Source organism: Triplophysa rosa, linkage group LG24, assembly GCF_024868665.1.
Source record: "Triplophysa rosa linkage group LG24, Trosa_1v2, whole genome shotgun sequence".
NCBI classification, from domain to species: Eukaryota; Metazoa; Chordata; class Actinopteri; order Cypriniformes; family Nemacheilidae; genus Triplophysa; species Triplophysa rosa.
Genome location: NC_079913.1, coordinates 15,512,867 through 15,536,793, shown reverse-complemented (window position 1 = coordinate 15,536,793; position 23,927 = coordinate 15,512,867). Strand labels below are relative to the sequence as shown.

General features: G+C 40.1%; 1 protein-coding gene across 4 annotated transcripts in view; it reads right to left on the bottom strand.

Annotated features, from left to right (window-relative positions):
* Positions 1-1,484: 1,484 nt before the first annotated feature.
* Positions 1,485-23,927, bottom strand: part of phf21b (PHD finger protein 21B) — a 30,490-nt gene continuing 8,047 nt past the window's right edge. Inside the window, exons 1-13 of one of the 4 annotated variants that reach the window (XM_057323961.1) lie at positions 15,416-15,744; positions 14,749-14,970; positions 8,853-8,945; positions 7,100-7,438; positions 6,201-6,320; positions 4,896-4,947; positions 4,567-4,643; positions 4,423-4,477; positions 3,567-3,589; positions 3,169-3,327; positions 3,015-3,081; positions 2,835-2,938; positions 1,485-2,665 (exon numbers count right to left, since the gene is read on the bottom strand). In XM_057323961.1, the coding sequence (XP_057179944.1) occupies positions 2,405-2,665; positions 2,835-2,938; positions 3,015-3,081; positions 3,169-3,327; positions 3,567-3,589; positions 4,423-4,477; positions 4,567-4,643; positions 4,896-4,947; positions 6,201-6,320; positions 7,100-7,438; positions 8,853-8,945; positions 14,749-14,856 (1,458 nt within the window). In that variant the 5' untranslated portion in view covers positions 14,857-14,970; positions 15,416-15,744 and the 3' untranslated portion in view covers positions 1,485-2,404. Of the gene's footprint in view, positions 2,666-2,834; positions 2,939-3,014; positions 3,082-3,168; positions 3,328-3,566; positions 3,590-4,422; positions 4,478-4,566; positions 4,644-4,895; positions 4,948-6,200; positions 6,321-7,099; positions 7,439-8,852; positions 8,946-14,748; positions 14,971-15,415; positions 15,745-23,927 lie in introns of those variants that run through there. The other 3 variants (XM_057323960.1, XM_057323959.1, XM_057323962.1) reach the window with 3 other exon arrangements.

The following is a 23,927-nucleotide window of genomic DNA, read 5'->3' as shown; positions in this document are numbered from 1 at the left end:
TTGATAAAAGAATAGATTTTGTTTTTGTTCAACCAAGTGTCGAGTGTAGTAAAATAGATCTGTAGAAGCACAGCACAGTTTCTCCCGGAGAGGATTTCTGGAAGGTGAGTGACAGCGTGTGAATGAAAATGATATGCAGATTTCTTTACGAAACTGAAAATGAGGGGCTGCCATGTTTGCCTGCCTCCTGTCTTGTTTTCTAGTTAGAAATCAAATATAAATACAGAAAAAATAAATACAAATAATAAAAGAATACATAATTTACTTGAGATAATATGAAAATAAACAAAACTACTCTTATTAAATATGAAATAAACAAAGATGTTCCTATTAAATATGAAATAAACAAAAATACTCTTATTAAATATCAAATAAACAAAAATATTCCTATTAAATATCAAATAAACAAAAATACTCTTATTAAATATGAAATAAACAAAAATATTGCTATTAAATATCAAATAAACAAAAATACTCTTATTAAATATCAAATAAACAAACATATTCCTATTAAATATCAAATAAACAAAAATACACCTATTACATAGCAAATAAACAAAAATATTCTTATTAAATATCAAATAAACAAAAATATTCCTATTAAATATCAATGTTTTGTACATTTAAGTAGGTAAGTACATTTATTTTCTTTACACGAGACGAGTGATATTGTGTTGTTGTTGTTTTTGTTGCAGTGGCACATCTGATTTTGTTCAGTATTTAGCAGGTGACAAACCAGTCCGACACATGATATGCATTCAGTTACAATCGTTTTCTGATCATACAGGACCCGAAGGAGACATTCTGTGGGCTTTTGTAAAAAAATCAATGCATAAAACAACAGCACTTTTAATGAAGTCTGTATATATAACGCATTATAAGGGTCGGCCTGTTTATAACGCCTTATAACACAACACACCGTAACGTCTTTTTACATCGAGAAACTAAAGTCACGCTTATTAAAGTCTGAACGTCATTGCGTCCTTGCACATGACAAACATAAGAATCAATTTTTAGTAAGATGTTTATGATCAAATGCGTTCAGTCGTTTCCGGCATGTTGTATTATGCGGCATTGTATTACAGTGAAAATATCTTTTAATGCATTTTCTTAGATTATATACACAGACTTCAACTGACATTGAACCCAAAAGATGTTTCTTTTCGACTGGAAGAAGACTCGTTATTTATTCCAGATGTGGTTTGATCGAAGTTTGTTAGCCCTTAAAGATATAAACAGATAATGGTGTTACTCGTTTCTTTAAATATTGAATGAAATCTCATCGACTAAGAACGACAGTGCCGTTGCAATTGTTTGTTTGTGACTCTGTCAGGGGTTGTGGTTTCTTTAAACAAACATTTGAACTGAAACGCAGCGGAAGACAAACCATTCAAATCTCCAAAGTACCATTTCAAGGATTGTTCTAGGGTCTCATTTTGATATGACTTGATGATATTCATCAGGCAGTGTTTACTTCTAAAAAATAGAAATAATAATAATGCAGCTGTGGTGGATGTCCATGACGTAATGAAGGATCATAAAAAGAAAACAAACAACACGTAAGGGAAAATAAAAACAGACGGAAGCGAGATGAGATGAAACGTCAACGGTACAAAACCGCTCCTGGTTTTTGGCATATCTTATAAAGTGGGCAAACAAAATCAAAGTTTTTGGATAATGGGATCAGGCACTCAAAGAACTTAAATGGCCTTTTGCTTTTTTTGTTGGGACAGCCAAAATAACATAAATATATGTACAACGACGATCCCTCCCGCCAATACTGGTCTGAAATGATTCCCAGGCATCCGCACGAAAATACTCAAATCTCCACTAAAAAGGCTAAATTCTGTTGTTATCGTAAATACTTTGTTCTTTTAACTCTATTAATACTGAAAAAGTTCCTTGTTGTTTATTTGTCTTTCGTGTTCGTCTGCTCGTCCGTCTCGCTTTAACCTGAATTATTATGGCAACCGCTGTTTGCTGAAAATGCTAACCATCTATTCAAATATATCAATGTACAGTGCTCTCTGTCTCGTACGTCGCCTGCCAAGACAACTACAACTACCGTAACCCTCCCACCCACAGACCCCGCCCACGAACACCGAACCCCCCTGTAAAAAACGCAAAGCATAACAAAAACGCCTCTAGCTATGTAGAACGCTCATTTCATATATCTGCGACGGCATTTGATCTAGTCATAAATACAGTAAGGCCAAGAAAAATAACCCATTCAAAAACGGTGAGTAAAAAAAATCTTGTGAGCACTGTGTGCGTGTTTGGCTTTAAAAAATACTCATGAATCGAAAGACGATTATAACTTCTTTTGCGCTTCCCCCCATTCGCGTTACCAGAAGACAACGTGTCTCAGTACGAATGTGTTTGGTGATCTGGTGTGCGTCTGGGGTCAGTTGTTGTCTTGCGGTTGCAGCAGGGTTTTGTGCAGTACCGCGGCGGGGCCTACAGATGGAGGCGTGGTGCTGGTGCTGCCGCCCGTGGCTTTGATCCAGGGCAGGGAGAGCAGCGACGCTCCCGTGGTGGTGGCCGTCATGGTGAATTGAATCATCTGGTCGCGCTGGATGAGGCGTATCAAAGTCTTGAGGCGCTCCAGAGAGGCCTGCGTGTCCCGCTGTTCACTCAGGAGACGCTCCTTCAGCTCCATGCATTTCTGTTGAGCGCACACACACACACACACACACACACACACACACACGGCTTAACCTCACGACATGAGCGCTCGTTGTGTAAACGGTTGCGTTCATCTCTGCTGGATGTTAGCGTCAGCGCGGCGAATCAGCAACTCGATAACAGGTGTCAGACTTTAGCGAAGCTCTTACCGACAGAGAGTTGCCGAGTCTTTGGTCCTGTTCGCTCAGATGTTCACACTCTTTCTTCAGTTCACCGTTTCTTCTCATGAGCTTCCTCCTCTCCTCCTCTCTCACTGGAAAATCATCACATCGTCACGTTAATCTAGCATCGCACAATGTGAAGAAATGCGGTTGCGATAGCGAGCGCACCTGTTTTGTGCGTCACATACGACTGGATGAAGTTCTGTGGCCACGTCAAGTTTTCTTTGTTCAAAACCTGCAAAACACAAACTGAAGATGAGCACATTCCTCCAAATTCAGTCGACACGGTTCCACAGTTGTCGAGGTGTGTGTTGTGACGTACTTTCTTCTGGCACTTGGGACACATCCACATGGCCCTGCTGGCAGTTTTGAGAGGGGGGTGCAGGCAGTCGGGGTGGTACGCTCGGGTGCAGGTGTGACACGGCTGAAGATCTCCATCTTCTTTACACACTGCGCAGTGATCATCATGCTGCAGCTCCTCCTGTGTGTCACACAACCACAAGCCCGTTATATGCAAAGTTAGAGTTACCACCACCACTACACAACACCCCGATGCCAACCACACAAGCCGGCTGGTATATCCAGGACATTGTGGAAATGACACGATCCGTTCAGAAGATGGCAGCATTTAAGAAGGAATGTGAGATAGCACGGTTACCGACAAACGTTCAGAATTCACGCATGCACACACACAGACCGGCGGTGACGTTACAGACGTACCTTCCAACCCAGTTCCTCAGAGTCTAGCGTGTGAGTGAAGCAGACAGTTGGTTAGTGTTTATTACACAGTGATCACACACATGCTGATGTGTGGTAATTATCAGCTTAAAGCATTAAACATCACATCGCTGTCTGTGTTTAGATTAGTCAAAGTATCAACAAAAGCACACCAAAGCTAAAATAACAAAAAACTTAATAGTGGACCATCTATTCAAAGACGATGTCCAGCATCATCATCAGCTTGTTTTCTTGTGTGATTTTGTTGTGAAATCGTTGTCATGTATTAATATTATGGTGGATTTCATATGTTAAGTTTTGATGCATGAGTAAAACAAAGACGCAAAAGGTGAAATCAACCAAAGTGTTCGGTTGAAGAAATAAGCACATCGAAATGTGTTTAGATGAGGGCTTTTCCTACTTGATACGGTTAACCCCGGGTTATTCTTAACCCCAGGTAAACAGAATCCTGGGTTATCTGTATCACACTGCTTATATTTTACCAGGGGTTAAGCGGTAACCTAGCCCTGCTTCATTTCACACCGCACACGTCTGGCCCTGCAATGCTTCGGAGCAGGGTTTCATAACCCCGGGTAAAATGCGGTGATAACCCCGCTTCAAAAGGGTTAAAAAGCAGGGTTTAAAATGAAGATAACCCGGGGTTAAGCGCTGTGTGACAAGCCCTATAGTGTATGTGTGAAAGCCTTCAGTATTCATTTCCGTAAAGCTGCTTCGCAACAATGCAAAGTGTAAAGAGGACACAACAAATACAATGGAACACGATTGAATTTGAAAATAAAAACAATTGAAATGAATTCACTTCCAGCTCAGCTGCTGAGAGAAGCAAAATGAACTTTACCTTTTGCCGACAGAAACATCGCGCTGTTCAGGTAATGCGAGGCGAGGCGTTTGCGCTAAAAGTGAGATACAAGACGTTTACAAATGACCCGAGTTGTGTAACATTTAAAAGAATTATGCGCCATTGACGGACAAACAGACAGACCTCGGGTTCGAACAGGCCGCTGTACGTAGGGTTCGCTGTAGTGCGTCGTTTCCTCTCCTGTCTTTTACTCTGAATCTCTGAAACAAAACACACGGCAATCTTTCAAATCCAACAGTCGTTTTTCCAAACGTTGCCATTGCGCACCACAAACATTTGTTTTTAAGGTGACGTTTCGCTCAAATTTGAAAGCTTGCAGTAGACTGGAATGGAGTTCTTTAAGAGGGACTCATGAAACAATAGCTTTTGAAATCTCAAGCTTTTCGAAACACCTCTAATTCATGCCGAAAAAGGAATTTATTAACAACTAACAGCACATGGCACACACTCACCCTCCAGATGTTCTGTCGTCACCAGACCTAATGACACCATAAAGGCAATTTTCTGTGGAGAAATGAATACATTAATATGTTTCTTCGTCAACTAAAAAGGTTCAACCTGCCACAAGCACGGATGACACAGTTTTACTCAGCTGTCATTGAATCGGTTCTGTGCTCTTCTATAAGTGTTTGGTTTGGGTCAGCCAGCAGATCAGATAGAAGAAGACTGCAGCGGACCGTTAGGACAGCTGAAAGGATAATTGGTGTTAACCTGCCCAACCATCAGGACTTGTACAACTCCAGAGTGAAGAAACGGGCAGGTAACATCATCACAGATTCTGATTCGGACGCATTACGGTTACATTATACGGTGAAATTAAACATATTTTTAACGTCTTTCCAACAAAAATGTTCTCGCAGTAACATTACCGGAGCATTTTATTTGAACGTTACATGCATTGCTAAATGTTTTAAAAACTAAGGTCCAAAAACATTATTTTTACATTGTTACCGAAACGCAGAGCCGGCCCTCCCTATAAGCGAACTAAGCGGCTGCTTAGGGCCTCGCCGCCACTAGGGGGCCCCCAATAGCACATGAAATTACAGCTTTTTTGTGAAATATTCACGACACACATCCATTTTCTCACGTAGGGCCGTACCCGCAATTTTTTCTGTGTTGTGTTTCAAAATTACACTAAATACACAAAATAAAAAAGATGAAATCATCCTCAAGGGCTGTGTGGCTTTAAAAGGGGAAACCTTATAGGTTGTGGTTAAAATAAAATAAAAATGAATTTTGAAAGGAAATCTTTGCATCTATTTAAATGCATTGAACAATAAATTCCACAAGCTTTGTCTGGTCTGTGCTCAAAATTTTAAACGGACAGTTCGCCTAAAATTGGAAGTAATGAAATGACCAAATGTTTTGACAATCACAATACACTTGTAATGCAAGGCTTATGTGTTCTTGTTTTTATGACATTCCTACATCCCAAACACATCTACAACAAATAGAATTGGGTGTGTTAGGTTAAAAGTGTGCGTACACATCTACAACAAATAGAATTGGGTGTGTTAGGTTAAAAGTGTGCGTACAAATAATCAAACATTGATAATAGTCGACTGTATTGGGGCACAGGGGGACCCCAAATCAAATTCTGCTCAGGGCCCTATAAAGGCTTGGGCCGGCCCTGCCGAAACGTTTAGAAAAACAAAGATAACATTTTTACAGCTTAATGGAAATGTTAGCAAAACGTTGGTAGAAGGTTTTTGGGTGTGATCCAGAAATGATACGGACTACACTAGTTTGTACTGTACCTCTGGATCCTCTTCTGTCTTTTTGGCTGGGGTCGAGGGATCGGGGCTCGGTTCACGTACGGCACTGTCTGTCTGTGAGGCTGGAGAGCTGCTGGGAATCTGTGGCTGGATGATTATAACCTATAACATCACAGTGCTTACATTAGTTATTCATTCCTGGTTAATGGGGATGCACCGAATGTTCGGCAACCGAAATTATTCGGCCGAAAATAACAAACATATCGTAAGACACAACACGGGAGTACATTTCCAGACGAAAGCGTCTTTACCGGTAGACTGTACTTCAGACGGGAGCGAAGCCACACAACTCTCAAAATCTCTGACATCGCACAGTGGTGGCGTGCGCACAGTTCGCCGTACCAAACAACTTGGAATGTCAAGCTACTGTATGTCTGTGCATCCCTAGTGCACCTTCTGAGAGAACAGTCAGTCAGCTTTTGTGGGTGGAGTTTAGAGAGAAGTGAACTGTCAGTCAGTCTCAGCATGCATTGCTTGCATGGATGTTGGCTTATGTTGAATGGCACTTTTTAATGAACTACTTTGTTGTAGGCGAACAGAGTACATTACATTCTTCCGCAGTCAGTTAGTCCATTGAATAAGGGAGAGGGCTCAATATTTTTATTTGAATTGACTTTGTTTGCTCAATTTTATATTTTAAGTTCAATTGTATTATATTGAAAAGCACATATGATCATTCAGTTTATGCAATAGTGAATAAATTGGCTACGTTAATACATGCAAACAACCATGTTCGGCCTTCGGCCAAGTGTTTCATTTTATTCGGCTTCGGCCAAGAATTTTCATTTCGGCGCATCCCTACTGGTTAATATGCAACGTGTAGTCTCACACAGCAGATCACATCACATCAGATACCTCAAGACAACTGGGCACATTCTGACCTTGCTGTCCGGGCTGAAGATCAGAGGCTGCACCTTGATGGCCTCTGTGACTCCCAACACGCCGTGAGTCACGGGCGAAGCCGCAGAGATGATGGCATACGCCACTCCGGGGTTGGCCGTGGAGACGCCGGGCACGGCCATTGGCGTCGATGAACTCTCCTCCTGCCTGTTGGACAGTCTCTCATTGCGGAAGGTGCTGTTGGCAGTTGGCAGAGATGCGCCCTGGCTCTTTGGGCTGATCACAGCCATGCCCTGCGACACGGCCAGCGTCTGGCCCGACTGCTGCTCTCGACATGGACTGTGGGGAAGGCTGTCTGGAATAAGAGTCTTTGGCCTAACCTACAGAGACGAAAACATGTTGATGGGTGTTGGATTAATGAATTGTTAACGACGCATGTATACACTCCGAATTGTTCCGAATTATTTTGACTTCCGCTCACATTTAATGACCCGTTTCAGTATTTACCCATGATGCATCACTCTTCAATTAATAAAGCACATGTAAATTGCATCATATAGTTATTCAATTATGTGATAGGTTATATTTTTTAATTATTAAACTACGTAAAAAATGTGTCCCGGATTTTCATGTCACTATCGAAACAGTGTATGTTTTAGTCCATTGGCTGAGACTGATTTTAGCCACAACCCTACATTTTTTATCAAGAATTATTACTGTGTCCCTCTCTCTAGTAGCTGCATGGTGAGCAGGTCGGTCATTTTGAAGTAAATGTGTTCAAAAGACTGAAAATCTGTGTGACCAAACAATCATGACTGAAACATATCACTGGGTATCATTGTTTCGGTAATGACAAAAATGGTTTCGGTAGTGACGAAAATGGTTTCGGTAGTGACGAAAAGGAACATTTAATCCTTTATTTGGGGAAATAAACAAAACTCTGTACAGTTATGCAAATCATTAGTATTTTAGAATGTTTTAGTAGTGATATAGTATGTGAGCTGTAGGTTTTCTATTAGATATTTATCGTCAGATGTGTCTGCTATACAGTATGTGCTGGCTGTGTATGTGCAACACAGTTATTTGTATTAACATAAAATGTTGAACGTCTGTTTTAGCTGTGCAAATTAAATATCGTGATCAATACCAAAATACTGAAAATGTGTGTGTCACGACAGTTTTGTCTAAAATAAAGTATATTCAATTATCAACTAAGATGTTATGATCTTGGGTCAATGCATATAAAAACGAATTAATCCTTAACTTTGAAATCAGTTCGATTTACAAAGAAAAGATTGAATTCAAAATACAACAAATCTCATAAATTACACTTGAAATATTGTTAAAATTGTAACTGTTATTGATTATCATGTAAAAACATTTCTTAAAAATAGAAAAAAATACGTATATTTGAAAAGTAGATTTAAACAAAATCTTAATATGTAAACATAATCCTTCTTATTAAATGATATATAATTGTGTTTCGGTAGTGACAAAATTTGGGGAGAGGAAGAACGCAATTCACACAAACACGCAGCTCTGTCTAATGCACTTCTTATTATTCTTAGCACAGACCGATTTTTTCGTAGCACTGTTTTTTGTCCAAGTTACTTGTCCGGTCGGGCAATTCAAATTCTCTCTCACTTGCCCATACAAAACATTCACAAGCGGACAAGCGTTAAAGTCGAGCCCTGACTATACCAATAAAGATTAATGAGGCACTTTGCATCATGTGATGTTATGTCAAACGGTTGTGTAAACACTCATGCGTGTCCATTAAGAACAGTGTGATACCTGAGGTAGCACGCTGGGCGAGTGTCCCGCCAGCCTCTGAAGACAGCTCACGTGAGGCACCTTGATGGGGATCGCAGTGAGGGCTCCCAACATCTGAGAAAGAGAGAGAGAGAGGGTCATGCTTTGGATTATGCAATGTGACCAAACAGATTCATGTCTGTGAATCAGTTCTTCCATTTACAGTCGGCAGATGAAGGTGTGTAGTGTGTTAAGATTCCATTTGTTTCGTCGTTATCAGTCATGCTCACTTAAACTCTTTTGAACATGTTTAAGATATTAAATGGCACATGCAATCGATGACATCACTTCCACAGTGTACAAATAAAGAGAGAAGTGGCGACAAAAAGTGTGCCAAGTTTCATCAGTTACCTAACATTAATCTTTTAATAATAATAATGCGTTTTTGCATGATAAGAATTCATATCAATGAGATCGAGCTGGAGTTTTTCACCATTTTGTTTGTAGAAAACTTCACAAAAGTAAATATTAACATCAAACCAGTTAGGGAATTCTGGGAAATTATGTATATGTTCTGGCACCGTGGTCAAATAAAAATTAAGAGACCATTTCAAAATTGTTTTCAGTTTTTTCTGAATGTACTATTTCTAGGTGTGTAATGCTCATTTTTGTTTTATTGTGTGCACTACTAGGGGTGATATAATACATTGATATCGTCGATTAAATTTCTAACGGTATGATGCATCAATGCCTCGCGTAAAATATCAATATTGAGGTACCTTTATTTTGACACTCGCCACTTGTCGCATTCCTCACGTCCGTATAACTGTATTTTTTCGTTAGTTTATTGTTGTAAATGTCCCATTTAGAGTGTGCCGCTTTTTAAAGAGTTTAATTCATCTTACATATTTTGGTTGCATTTGTGTTTATATAAAAATGTAACTCCTTGTGTAAACTAGACAAGTAATATCAAAATATCAATTAAATTAATCGAATGGTATCGTATAAAAATTCAGAGGTACCAGCAAATATTGTATCGCTGGCGGAGAAAATCGATACTGCATCGTATCGTGATGAATTGTCCGATTTTCACCCCTATGAACTACTAACAATGTTTCTCCCAAATATCAAATAAAAATATCGTTTCTTTTTGCATTTATTCGCGGAAAAAGAAAACCGAAGAAACACTTGAAAATAACCGAAAAGATTATCTGTATTTTGTCAGACCTGAAATACGGCACAGAAAACAAGTTCATATCCACTTTTAAGCAACACAACAGTAATAGTTCTACACTTGTTTAGAAAAAGTTTAAAAAAAATGTAATAACGTGGATTTTTCTCACAGTCTTGTTGGATGACTTTATGTGTCTGTTGACTTTAATTCTACAGACACTGGACTGGAATGACCACAATACATCTAGACGTGCTGATTAAATAAAAACTTGGAATGATTTTTTTATGCGGTTACAGCGTCATTAATACAATGAACCTTTACTATGGGAAATGCAATCTCACTATTGTCTATACGTGTGTTGTTATATTGTACTATCTGTGTATAATTACACTCTTGACTCTTGCCATGATCAACACGTATGTTCAATGTAAGTACAACGTGCTTTTTCTTATGTTAATCCACAGCAGTTCGACTAAAACAGAGTGGGTCTGTTTTTTTATTTCATTGAATTATAAATTGAAGGCATTTCAGTGCTAAGCTGAATGACGCACAAGTCTGACCTTGACTAAACATCTAAATATTTCTTCTTCCCAGCATGCTTTGGTCATAAATAAATGACTTTTTATTTAACGCAATACAATAAGATAACACGTATCGAGCTATCGCTGTGAGAGATCAGAATTCCTGTATCTCAATATACAATATAAACAGTTGTAAACGCACTTTAACTCGCTCTTGCAGATGTTCCGTGCGGATGTATTTGGCGGTTCTCTTCAAGGGTTAATGTGAACTCCACTTCTATTGTGTAGCTGTTCTCTGACTGGGGTTTGTATAAGACGACACATTGAGCTCTCTCTCTTTCTCACTCATCTGTGTTTATTGTGTGATGGCAGGCTGACGGGAGAAGGCGGCACGGCCTCAAGCCTGTTCCCATGACAACAGCTCAGATGAAATGTCTTGCTCCGTCAGGGCTGTGATTTGAGTAATTGCTGAATCCCGTAACCTTGAGCGCCTTTATTCTGCTTTATGTTGGGAAAGCTCCGAATTAATCAGCAGGTCTGCGGTAAACGTCCCGTCAGCACGTTACACATGCCGTACGAGTATTTAAAACCAGAACAGAGCACCCCGGCGATCGCTACCGTAGTATTCTTGATACTTGATTGAAAACATGAACGATTATATGGAGAAGATAGTTCATCTCTATAAAGACGTTTATTGAGAAAACATAATGGTTTCTATTGGTAACACTACATTTGTTCTATTTTATTTCATATTAATTTCATATGTGATTTGCAGTTGTTTTCTGCAGAACATACAAACAGACAGTTAAAACTTTAGCGGTAACAACACACAAAATGTGGCACCCCACATTTATTTTTTGATAATTAAAGTAATAATAAGAAAACGTTTTCACTTCTAACAACCTATAGACCAACTAACTAAATATCAACAACTTGTTCAACTGGACTACAACGTTTTCAAATATTTTGGCGCTACACATCGTGAAGCGTTCTGTAAATAATCAGCTAGATTTCTAGTCCAAACAGTGCCGTAGTGAAACATGTCCAGCAGGATGAATTAGCTCACATCTCATCCTGCCCTGGAATCCCATGATGCTTTGGGCTTGTTGTGCCAAAAACAAGACTTAAACAGTAGCACCTATTTTTAGTTTAGAGTGCATCCTGTATTTCACGTGACTTACTTTCCTGTCAAATGATGGATGTCTTATAACGGTTTATCAAAAATATTGCTTTGACGATACTATTTTGCACTAAAATGAATGATTAATAAAGCACCATAAATAAGACAGTTAATAAAAATAATCGGCAACGCCATGTGGGGGTCACAACCCTTAGGTTGACCTCAGGATCAAAGGTTTGTTGCAGACGGTCATTAAACTTTTGTTTGTGTTAAATGAGGCTGTTAACAGCTGCTCTGGGATCAGTCTGACAGCTGTTTAAGAAAACAATGTACAGAGTGACATCACATAACAGCTGTCAGTTAAAAATGATGTTTTGTGGTCTCCTCCAACACTTCCCCCTCCCATCAGTTGCCCAGTACCAGTTTACACCACATGGCGGCGCTGTGAGCAGATAAATAGCCACAGTCTTCAGTGGAATAGTGTTTTACACATGGGGGGGGGTATACTTGATGTTTATCCCAATAAATGCCCCACTGAACCTCAGAACATCAGGGCAACTGTAACAGTTACCCAACTGTACCCAAATCAGTTTTGGAAGTGATAAAAGCAGCCCGACATGACATTCAACACCGGGCTGTTAAAAATCGACTTCATTTTGTACATTAACACCTGGGTCCTCGTGTATAAAAATTTGCATTGGCTAGATCTATAATATTTAAATATTGCATATAAACAGTCAAGAGTGTTTGTAGGTTGTAATGTACGCTATTATTTCTTTTTTGTTGTTTATGTACATTTCTGGGCTTTGAGGATAGTATTTCAGATTTAACAACATGTGAAAACAGGGTTTGATAGATACTAAAGATCATTAGAATCCCACACACCCAAAATACAACCAGTATTTAAATGCATTGTGTTTTCTTTTAGACGGCTGGTTATAATGGACGCGATTCAGTATTTGCCATACTGTAGATTCATTTACACAGTCGGTCAGTCGAGTACTAACTCTGACACACTTCACAAACTGCAAAGGTTTTGTGCGAGTGCAATTTTCGGAGTAATTGTTTCGTTTCAACAAAGGCGATTAAGCGTATTCAAGAGATTCCTGGAAACATAACTTCTCGAGTTTCCAGGTGAAATAAGAACCGTTCCGCTGGGAAACAGTAAAAAGAGACGCTTCTAAGAAGGTCAAGACATCTTAAGAAAAAAAGTAAGGGGGAAGGGCAACAGACTTGCATGTATATGGACTCGAGTAACATAATTCTTTAACTCAATCTGTTGCCTCATCCATTCTCTTCATCTGTTACAATGTGGTTTGTTTTCAGTTTCGTATGCTAAAATGTATTTTACAACTATTATTAAGGTGTATTATTCATTAAATACACATACTTTTTATTCATACAATAAAACAAAAATAATAAAAGATCAAATCTACAAACTTGCGTTGGGGCCTTTGTTTACATGATTTAACTGTCAAAATGGTATGAAACGGTCATAATATGTTCGTCTTATTTTTAAAAGTTGTAACAATCAGGCCTTCATTTTCAAAAATGGTTTATCTATCAACACACAGCTTCAATCACAATTAGGAACGTTTAACGATTAATTAAACCAGCCAGAATAAAAGTTTGTGTTTACATAATATATGTCTGCGTACTGTGCATATTTATTTTGTATTTATAAAAACATACAACTAGTAGGATTTACTTAATGTTTTCTGCGCTAAATTGTGCATGTTTTGCCACACAATTTAAAAAAACTGTGAAATAACTTTTTTAAAACATTTTAAAATAAAGTGTAATAAAAAAAAGTTATGCAACTTAACACGAAAAAATTCAAGTAAATCCTACTTGTTGTTTTTTTCAGTGCATGTATATATGTAGGAAATACTTGCATGTGTATATTTATATTTGCACATAATTAAAATTATATATAGACATTTATCTATTTTAATGTGTTATATTTTTCTTAAATATATGAATGTATGTGTTTATAAATACAAAATTAATACGCACAGTACACAGACATACATATTACGTAAACTCAAACTTTCTTCTGGATGCGATCAATCGCGATTAATCAAGGAACAGCCCTAATCGCAATTAAAAAAATTGCCGTATAAAACATTCAATGATCCAATTACGCGAACTTTGTCCATTTTACAGACTTTTCATTCATTGCCTATTGATTCAGCAGGTTTCTTAGGAGTGGGCCTAAACAAACCTGCACCTTGTGAAAGTGAAATAATGCTGCGGACCCCAAACCCCTTATTATCCTGTTCCAAATGACTAGACAGGTGGTCCCGAGATGTGTCCGCCCCCATCCCGTAGTCATCAACACGAGAGAAAGGCCGTGATTGGCTGTCCTCCTGCCGTGTGATGGGTGTTTTTAGAGTCGAATCGGTGAGCAGCTGGAGGAGCTGAAAACAGCTTCAAATCTCTGAAACAATACAGCCATAAAAGGCAGTAAAACAATCCAGGCGCTCCCGGAGGGGGAGGGGCTGGAGAGGAGGAGTGAAAGGAGCGGGGGGGGGCGACTACTCATGCGAATGAAGAGTCCTCTCTGTTGGGAAGTACTCTGGTATTATTATTATTATAAGTCCTGCCCTGGCAGATACACTCCAGTCAGAGTAGACGACATCCGTTTGACGTAAACGAAAGCCAGCGGAAGATTTCGTAGAAATAACTAAAGGCATAATAACGTTACGTCGTAATACCATTGCCTGCGTTTGTTAAGATTTTAACGTTTCGTCGGCTCGACACGCAGGAACACAACAGTCAAACATTCTGAAGTCCCTCGCTGTCTTACATTGGCTTGCGTCAGATTAAATACGTTATCTGCTCTGACTGAAGTTTGTGTGTTGCGTGAGATTTTTGTACTTCCAGCCTGAGCAGATGAACGTGTTACGTGTCGCTCCGCGATGGCGTGAAATGACTATGATCACATGTGGTGAGGTTGATGGAGGCCGTGTCGGACTGATGTTCTTTCAGTATGTGATTGAGGGTATTATATTCATATTCAGTGTTGTGTTGTCGTACCTTTGAGGGTCTGAAGTTTGTGTAGTGTTGTTGTACTTGCGAGTGTCTGATGGTTTTGTAGTGTTGGTTGTTGTGTTGTTGTACCTGTGAGCGGCTGATGTTTTGTCCGGCGGGCGTTTGGAGGTTGATGGGGGACGTCTGGAGCGTCTCAGAACTCAGCGTCTTTTGTCCGTTAATGTGTGCCGTCACCATGGAAACGGGAGTCTGGGCCGGCACCACAGAGACGGCGATGCTCTGGCTGGGCGGCTTGATTAGGGCGAGGGGTTTGGCGGCCGCCCCCACAGGACAACTTCTGACGGCGAGCTTCTATCGCACAAAACACAAACAGCAGCACATCACTAAACCTGAATGTGCTGCAGGACTTTGATTGTGAAAGTGAGCGTCAACGGAGCTCTTTTTACACAACTCTCACTTTGTTTGTGTAAGAATATCGCTATTTACACCTAAACACAAGGTGTTGTTTACACTCGTTCAGACCAAAGTCTAGTCGAAACTTCAAGCTTTCGTTTGAATTGGGTTTTTTTTCTATGACATTCTCGTTTCTTTTCAACTCTAGAGAGAAATATTACACTAGATGAACAAACGACAGAAAGCATGATTCGTAATTCTCCTTTTTACGCGAGGAGAAAAACTGCATTTCATACTAGAACATGTTTTAAGACATCACTTCACAAATCAAGTTCTTTTCATAACCCGTCAGAAAGCGTTCACTAAAAAGAAAGCCGTAGGTGTAATTCTGAAGCGATCTTACGGCGACTTCATCGCATGGAGCTGTTTGTTATTACTCGCAATATCCCGGAGAAGCTTTCTTCAGCCGAGTTCACATCAGAACTGCTCTCAATATTTCATACTCCGTTCCACGGTTCCCCTTCTCATTTCTCAATGGCTTTTATGGTTTGGTGAGGGCCGTGAGACCTGGGGGGAGGGGGAGACAGCGAGAGAGACGGGTCTTTCATTTTCACACACTGTCTCTATGTAAGGGACTTTTCAATACGTCCTCCACATCCACATCGGAGCCAAACACAGGCAATAAATCCTGACAGACAGCCACTTATATTCATAATGCCGTTTCTCTCCAACGCTCACTTTATGATGAAAGAATCAAAGCCTTTAGACACAAATCGCATTTCCAATTTACGTCGCTGCGGTGCTCTGACTTCAGAAGGCATACGTGCTCAAAGTTCTTTATTGGCGTTTGCGCGCATCACACAAGCAATTTGATCATTGAGATTCCTGAGGTAAACTTTGTTAGAAGAAAATACAAATTGTTAATTTCAATATGATACGATATAACGTAATAACTGCAATGCAATACGACGCACAAATGTAAGGTGTTCTTGCGTCGAGAAACTGCAGGGTAGAGCGCAACAGAATGAACCTAAGCGCAGAGGTCTTCAGCTGCTCTTTAAACATTCTTACAACATCCAATAACCTCCGCTTGTGTGTTTACGTCGCCCTTCAAAGTAAAAGTAGTGTCAGTTTAACCCTATTGCCTTGAAGTTTGAAAACTAAAAACTTTTTGAACACTGCTTTTAAAGTAGAGGTGTTTTTTGCATCGCACAATTTTTCCAGCGTTTCTCCTAAGCCCGCCCCCTAAAAGGACAAATGTATTTTATTTTCTACATAGCGCCAGATCACAAGGGAAGTCATTTAAAGTTACCTTTCCTATTGAACAGGTCTATACCTTGTTCTATTATGAAACAAACTAAATAGCCTTATGTTATTTATCTTACTTGCATTATGCCATGTCATGTTTGTCTTTACGTGGCCGCGCGTTTACAACTCTCCTCTGCTCTCTGTATCGCGCACGGCGGAGTTCCGCCCCAATGGTGACACAGGTGAGCACACTCCCACCAGCGGACGCACGCGTCGGAAAACATGTCGCGTCAACCACCTGAAAAGCAGATACAAATATTTGTGTATTTAAACGCTCCCGGGGCGGGGAAGATGGCAACACTCGCTCTCCAGCGCCGAGTCCAAGTAGTGAAAAGACGCACACTTGACAAGCAGCAAAAGTCCAGTCACCACCTGATGACAGGTTTTCACCTAGCTTGGCTGTCAGAGGGAAATTCTCCCTCGCCTCGGCTGTGTTTCATCCGGGCCTGTGTTTCAAAACATCGGACTATTTCTGTAGTTTAAATTGAGCAGCGCGTCTACATAACTGAGCTGCGCACATCACGTACACTCAGGGACATCTTTTGCCGCTATCTCTTATATCTTAATTTAGCGCCAAACGTGCTTCATTTTCCGCTCCGCGAGCGCTCCCACCGAAGATCTGCACACACCAAGAGCTGGTAAATCAACGAACACTTTTAGCTTACTGTAACACTGCAGTAAACGAAAATGCAGCAGTAATAAAGTATTTTTATCGGTCAGTAAGTTTACTGTTTGCTATTTACCAGGTTTGTGACTGATTATAAACCATAACATCTTGTATCTACATTTAGCATTAGAGATATTCATAATATTAATAGCATTAATAATCAGCATGTTGTGAGCATTTCATTATGAATCACGTTTTAACTGGGAAGATTAATTAGAATCAGTTATTAATGCCGTGGAAAGGCTACTTGTAGTAACTTTGTAAGTACTTTTGCTCATTATAACATTTTGTGGTCAGTAGTTTTTATTTTCACATATTAAAAAATAAAATCGACAACTAGGACTTCGCTTTAGCACCAAAAAAAAACCTACATCAAACCTAGTTTTTATTTTCACATATTAAAAAATAAAATCGACAACTAGGACTTCGCTTTAGCACCAAAAAAAAACCTACATCAAATTTTCTCAGTTACCAGGCCTTCTATGTTTCATACATACTGTGGGCATCACAATATAAAATAAACATCTTAGAAAGAGCAGTTTTGCATCCATTCTAAATCCTAAACATCTGACAGACGTCTTCTAGATGTCTATGTGACATGTGATAGCAGACGTCTCCGAGACGTATTGCAGATGAGCAAACTCTGTATTGCAGATGGAGTGTGCTATCAGGGCAGGGAATGTTCTCGAAATACTCTCTTAAAGTTCTCAAGACAAATATCTGGCAGTGATGTTAAAAGAGCATTTAATCAACGTACTGCTAAACGTTCTAAAAACGTTAGAAAAACGTTTTTCTGACATTTTTAGTGGAACGGTAAAACCATTCAGAAACAGTTTTTATAACTTAACAGGAATGTTTTAAGTTACGTCTTAGAACATATTTTGCTAGCTGGGTGGCAGTTAGCATTTCTGCCATCTGTTTTGCCGTAATGCAACGTGTTTACTGTTTAAAAATGCTACTTTTTTCCTCATAAACTCTTCTTTTTTGTTTACGGCAGTGAAAGCTGCTATGCGGCACAAACCGTGACTAAATCCTTCTCCGGACCCCGAGGGCAGGTGCAGCACAAGTCATTTAAAGCGTGCTAACGCCGCTCAGCGCTACACACGGGCAGATTGTTGGCATGTTACTCATTAATTCCCTCACAATGCATGTGGCGCTCTGTTGTTTCAAAGGATCAATGTAATCCACAGACACCCTCCCGACTGGCATCTGGAGGCCACCTTCCACCCTGACGTCCCATTCAATCTCACACACAGCTCATTATGTCAGAGGTCACCCCCCAACACACAAACGCATATCAGAAAGCACAAGATAAAAGCTGAAACCGGGTGGAAAAGGATTGGCTCATATTGCATCTTTCAAAAGGTAAACTGTAGTCGAGCTGGATTAGAAGTAGCTAGACAAGAAGCTGCCAACTCTAGATATAGAACTAGAACTAGAAAACCCTCGACCAAAAGATCGTATTAGATATACGAAGAAAACCAGTCAGCTGAACAACATCAAACCCTGAGGATGAATCTGGAACGCCGTGTCCGTCAGTCGTCTCTATGCATGCGTTTAATATATTTACAGTGTTTGACCTAACACTGTATGTTCAGTCAGGCGGCCAGCCTCACCGAGAAGAGGAAGACTTACGTGTCGTACGTTCACGTGAAGAGTTATTTCCCAGCATGCCGAGTCGTTCAGGTGATGATGAGCTTTGAATGAGGGCCTTTGACACACAAACACTCATTAAAGACGTTTACAGCGCTGTAATGAACTGCTCGACCCGTCCTCAGGCTCAGCATTCAGCTTCCTCTTTCATTGTGTTCATTGTGCCGAATGACGAAAGGACGACCAGCAGCCCTTGGTCTCACCGCAGGGACACCTGAGATCTGCAGATGACCTGAGCTCCTGCTTCCGATAAGTCAGCGGCGTTTTGCACCGTGTGTTTTCAGCAGCAGCCTGAAGCTGGACGTTTACAACCTCCGGCCAAACGTCAGGCCATGAGCCAAACCTTCACGCTCTGATGATACGCGACTGTCTGACAGTGAACAACACAACACAACTGAACATTGAAAGCCACGAGTCAGCGATCTGTTCTCCTATCTCTGATCACTTGTTGATTTTTCCCATGCACTGATACACACGGTGAAGATCTGAGATGCAGAGCGCGAGGAACTGCAGCCTGCGGCCATCAGATAAGATGCACAATAAAACCACAACAGAAACGTGAAAACCACCAGCCGTCCTGATTCCTGAATTATCCTGAATTTCTATAGCACTTTTTCACAACTACTGTAGGTGTCTAATAAAAAATATAAAATACATGCTGTTCTTGCAAATTATTAGATATTATACTTTATTATATTTGATTTATTATGAATAATATATAGCTGATGTCCTTCTGAAACCTCATATCTCCATATTTCGTGATTTTAATAAAAGCATAAATCATTATTATTAGTCATTCTTTGTTTGTCACTGGGTTTTCCAAATGTCAAACCAATAAAATGTATTAAAAAAAGTGCTTGTCAACTTTGACAACACAGTATGTAACGCGATGTTTCAGAAGGACAGCGACGATGTATAAAAAAAGAGGTACAGCGATGAAAGTCCTCGTGAATACATTCTACCTTGAATTGTTGTGTTCAGAATACACAAATCAAAGTTACAGTAATGCACTTTTCAACGAGAGTACACGATGTTAAAATGCTCACAACACTAAACACCTATACTGTTAACATGAAACCAGTGGGATATTGACCTTGTCTATAACCTTGACTTTGTTGTCATGGCAACAAAGCCAGTAACTTTTGTACGATACGCACATGGATGCCAGAAATGAACGTGATGTAACCATCTGTAAAGCAGATCATAGAGTCGGCCACAATCCAAACCTTCAGGAACCTTCACGGAGCCTGTATACTCTCACTGTAAATGTGTTGCCGAGACACCAATTTCAACTTTTTTCTGTGGCGATCAACATAACGCCAAAAAAGCCGTCGATAGAGTTTAACCTGAAGCCGGAAGATCAGACGTGTCTGAAATATGAAGCTTACTTGTGAGATCTGTGAACCGCCTGAAACCGTTCCATCTCAATTATCACGAATCCTCAAAGCCGATTTCTTTCATCTAATCGATATAACGTTACGCGAGTTTGAAGCCGATCGTTTTCTTGTTTCAATTCTCCTGATCAATGTGGAGACAACGGCAGGAATATCGTCTCAGACCGAAGCGATAGGCCTCCTCCATCACGCACGCAAATGAAATGCCACGCGCGACATACGACGGCCGGACAAATCAATCGCCGCTGAACTAAGACAGCCGGCTTCTTCATGACGTACAACAACTAACTTAAGAGACACGGACGCTTCGATCACGTTCGGATCAACGTGCGCCGTCTGCTTGACATTTCTTGATCTGCGTTTCCATTGGAAGAGAAATTTGATTGAAAATGCCATTTATATTCGTATGATGGATTTCTCTCATTGTCTGATTATTAAAAAGCAGCATTTCTACTCATGTGCTTACCCTGCAGGCAAACGTTGTGAAGTCTATATTTCACATCGAAAAGTATTAACAGAGGATAGTGGAACGGATGCATTACATGAATCACATGTGTGAAAGTTGATCACTTCCATCCCCGGCCAAAGAAAACGGCACACGGCACAACAGAGATGCTTTCACACATCTGCTCTGATGTTAGTATTTCTATCCCGTTCATTGAGAGCGTCCTGCTGCGTTTAAAATGCGAATAAGGCGTCTAATAAAAGCCTTCTGGATTACTGGATAATGACAGGCTGGATTTTAAAAGCTGGGCAGGACGTGGCCCTTCAGGAAGAGATCTGAATTACACGACAGTATTGATTTACTGTACTGAATTTCCCTTTTCATGCCCAGTCTTAACACGGAAGCAGGATCTTGAAGGGAAAGTTCTCCTAAAATAAAAATGCGTGATTTATTCATCAATCTGTATGTGACTTTTTCATTAGTGGAAGATAGTTTTGGAGACATTTCGGTATTGTGTTTATACAATGGAAGTCAACGGGTTCGGTGTCGATTGGTTATCAACGTTCTTCAAAATCTCTTCTCTTGTGTGCTGCAGAAGAAAGTCAAAAATGAAAAGTGTCTCAGTTACATCTTCAATAAGTCGAGCGTGTCATGCTCATGATATGTATTGATCGTTCCGTGTATTCTTCTTTTTCTATATTTAGTTTCCGCACGAACAGAAGCGATACTGCACGGTCTACTCTGATGCTCGTTCCTCACTCATTCATCATGTTTTCGATTCCTTACACTTTCTAGATTTGTTGTTTTTCAAGGTAGTGAGCTGTCCTTTTTTGTGCGAGCTTCGAGTACTAATTCACAACAGGAATGTGTACAACTTGCAAAAAAGTGACTCCATGTCCCTCCACTTTGTGTCGGTCTTTCACACATCACTTACAGTGACCTTGTCAGGAGCCAATCACAGCCTCGTTCTTTACGATGGGCGGCTCTTTGTTCGAGTGACATTTCAAGGACGGCCTTCTCTGTCCTCGTTTCTCCCTCGGTTTTCAAGTCTTTTATTGGCCACTTACAAAGACATCAGTCTTAAAACGCAGTGTTGGGGAAGTGACTTTAAAACGGTAGTCCTGAAAATAACAAACTATTTAAAAAAACTGCATTTTTTACTAGCATAAAAATGATCAATTAGGATCTCGAATAGTGTGATAAAATAAACTAAAAAAACCCAACTATTTTTTATACTTCGTATTAAATATTAAATTCAATTAAGTGATGACTTTAATAGTTCGTCTGATCTGTCAAAACAAACCGTTTCCTGACGTCTATGCGTTATACATGACAGTCAACAATCTAGAAAAGCGTGTTTGAACTTCGCTCAGGCACATAAAACGACTGTGATAAAGCATTTTGTTTGCGTTACATAAACCTTTATAAGACGATCGTAGTTTAACGTCATCAGAAAGTTACTCATCGAGGAATCTGGCGTCACTTTTCTGTACAGTGGAGAACGGACACAGCTGATGTCCTTATTGATTACCACAGTTAACATGGTCGGATTACACCGGTTTAAAGAATTCCTACGGATCCCACTGCTTCCTGGAAAATCTCTGAGGATCATGGTCCAGACACCAAACGCACGAGACACGGATGTCCACTCGATGGTGATCAATCACCAATATCACACTACGGCGACCTCAATGATCACTTTTAACTCATTTAAACGAGTCTGACCAACTCTTTTAGTAGGAATGGAACTTCCATAATGTAAATCTATAAATTAATTTATTCCTTTCACCTGCTTCATCAGACACATTTTCCACTTCTAGCTGAAGTGCATGCAGAGTCATAAATCTTGAGTTAGTGTGATGAGAATACATTTCAGCATCTTCAATAAAATAGCTAAAGGCCTCCGGTCCCACTCGAACCCGTGATCAAGGGCATGAGTGTGGAAGATGAGCGTCTCCCCTTCCCTCTCGTCTCTCTCGTGTGTTTAAACCCCCTTCAGGCTATTAATAGCTCCAGCGCTTCGCCTGTACAGGCTGAATATAAAGCGTGCCACCTTCTGGTTGCCAAACACGAACGACACCGGGTCACACGCAGAAGAACACAGCGTAGGGCAGAGATGACATTGGACAAATCGTTTTTATTAATGAATGCTAATAAAGCTCAAGCGGGATTCAAACCTGCAACAGTCCAGATGCTAAACCGCCTTAATTTAACACAACACAATTAACGGAAATAAACATCTGAGATCGCTGTTAACATGTTCAGAGAGCCGTGAAAATTGGATAAAGTAGAATGACTCAAAATTATAATTAGTTTGACTTCAACGTAATTTTACAGAATGTGAAACTGTAATTGGGAAAGTGAATTTGTTCCACACAGAACCACTCAAACAGTCCTAAAAGGAATTATTCGTCCCAAATGAATGTTCTTACCCTCATGCCGTTCTAAACCCGAATTATTTTCTTTCTTAAGGTGATGCTCGAATTCACATTTATTTCAACGGAGAAAAGACCAGTGTCGACATTATTACAACATCTCCTCTTGTGTTCCTCAGAAGAAGGTCAGTTACACAGGTTTGGAACGAAATTAGAGTGATGACAGAATTTTTATTTTTATGTGTACTGTCCCTTTAAGAAAGCAACCAATTGTTATTATAGTGTCTGCTGTTCATTCACTCTTATACCAACTGTATTGGGCATGAAACCCACAACCTTCCCATGACCTCCAGCAGTTCTGCACTAGATTTTGAAAGATAATTTGTGAAGTAAACTAGAAACCCATTATCAGCAGTGCAACAGTGACGCCTGGAGCTACGGCTCAGATCCTGAGCAGATTTCACAGTGATCACGCCCGGCCATCACAACAATAACAAATCGATTACAACATAAACATCCTCCTACGCTACCACTAGTAGAAACTCCATTGGGTCACCTGTCATCACAGTCGAGCCGGCTTGGTTATGAACAAATCCAATTTGGTGCTGCCACATCTGAATTATTACGTGTTCTTAACAAGTTCTTCCATATTTAACAAGCAGTGTAATTTGTTATGAATGTTTTCTTTGAGAACATACTGGAACTAAAATCGTCCTCTTCTGTACAAAGTATATTTCAAAAGAGTTGTGTTTTCCTGATATGACTCCTTCAAGGCTTCTGCAGGAAATGACATCATGGATTGCAGCACAAGTGCTTGTTGGGTTTTAAGTAGCCGTGTGCGGCAGTAAACTCTGGAATTGCAGTACGTGACCCATTAAAATCTGCCCAAACATGACCTTACTCCATCAATGATTTAGGGCTCTTTCTGTTTGTTAAAGGCAGTCTAGCATAACATGCAGGGCAGGTGGCGGGGCATACCACAACCACAAGACACGCCCCCTTTGTCCTGCACACTCTACATAATATATACTCCACCAGGGATGTACGTTAACTTTTTTGGCACACAGCACCAG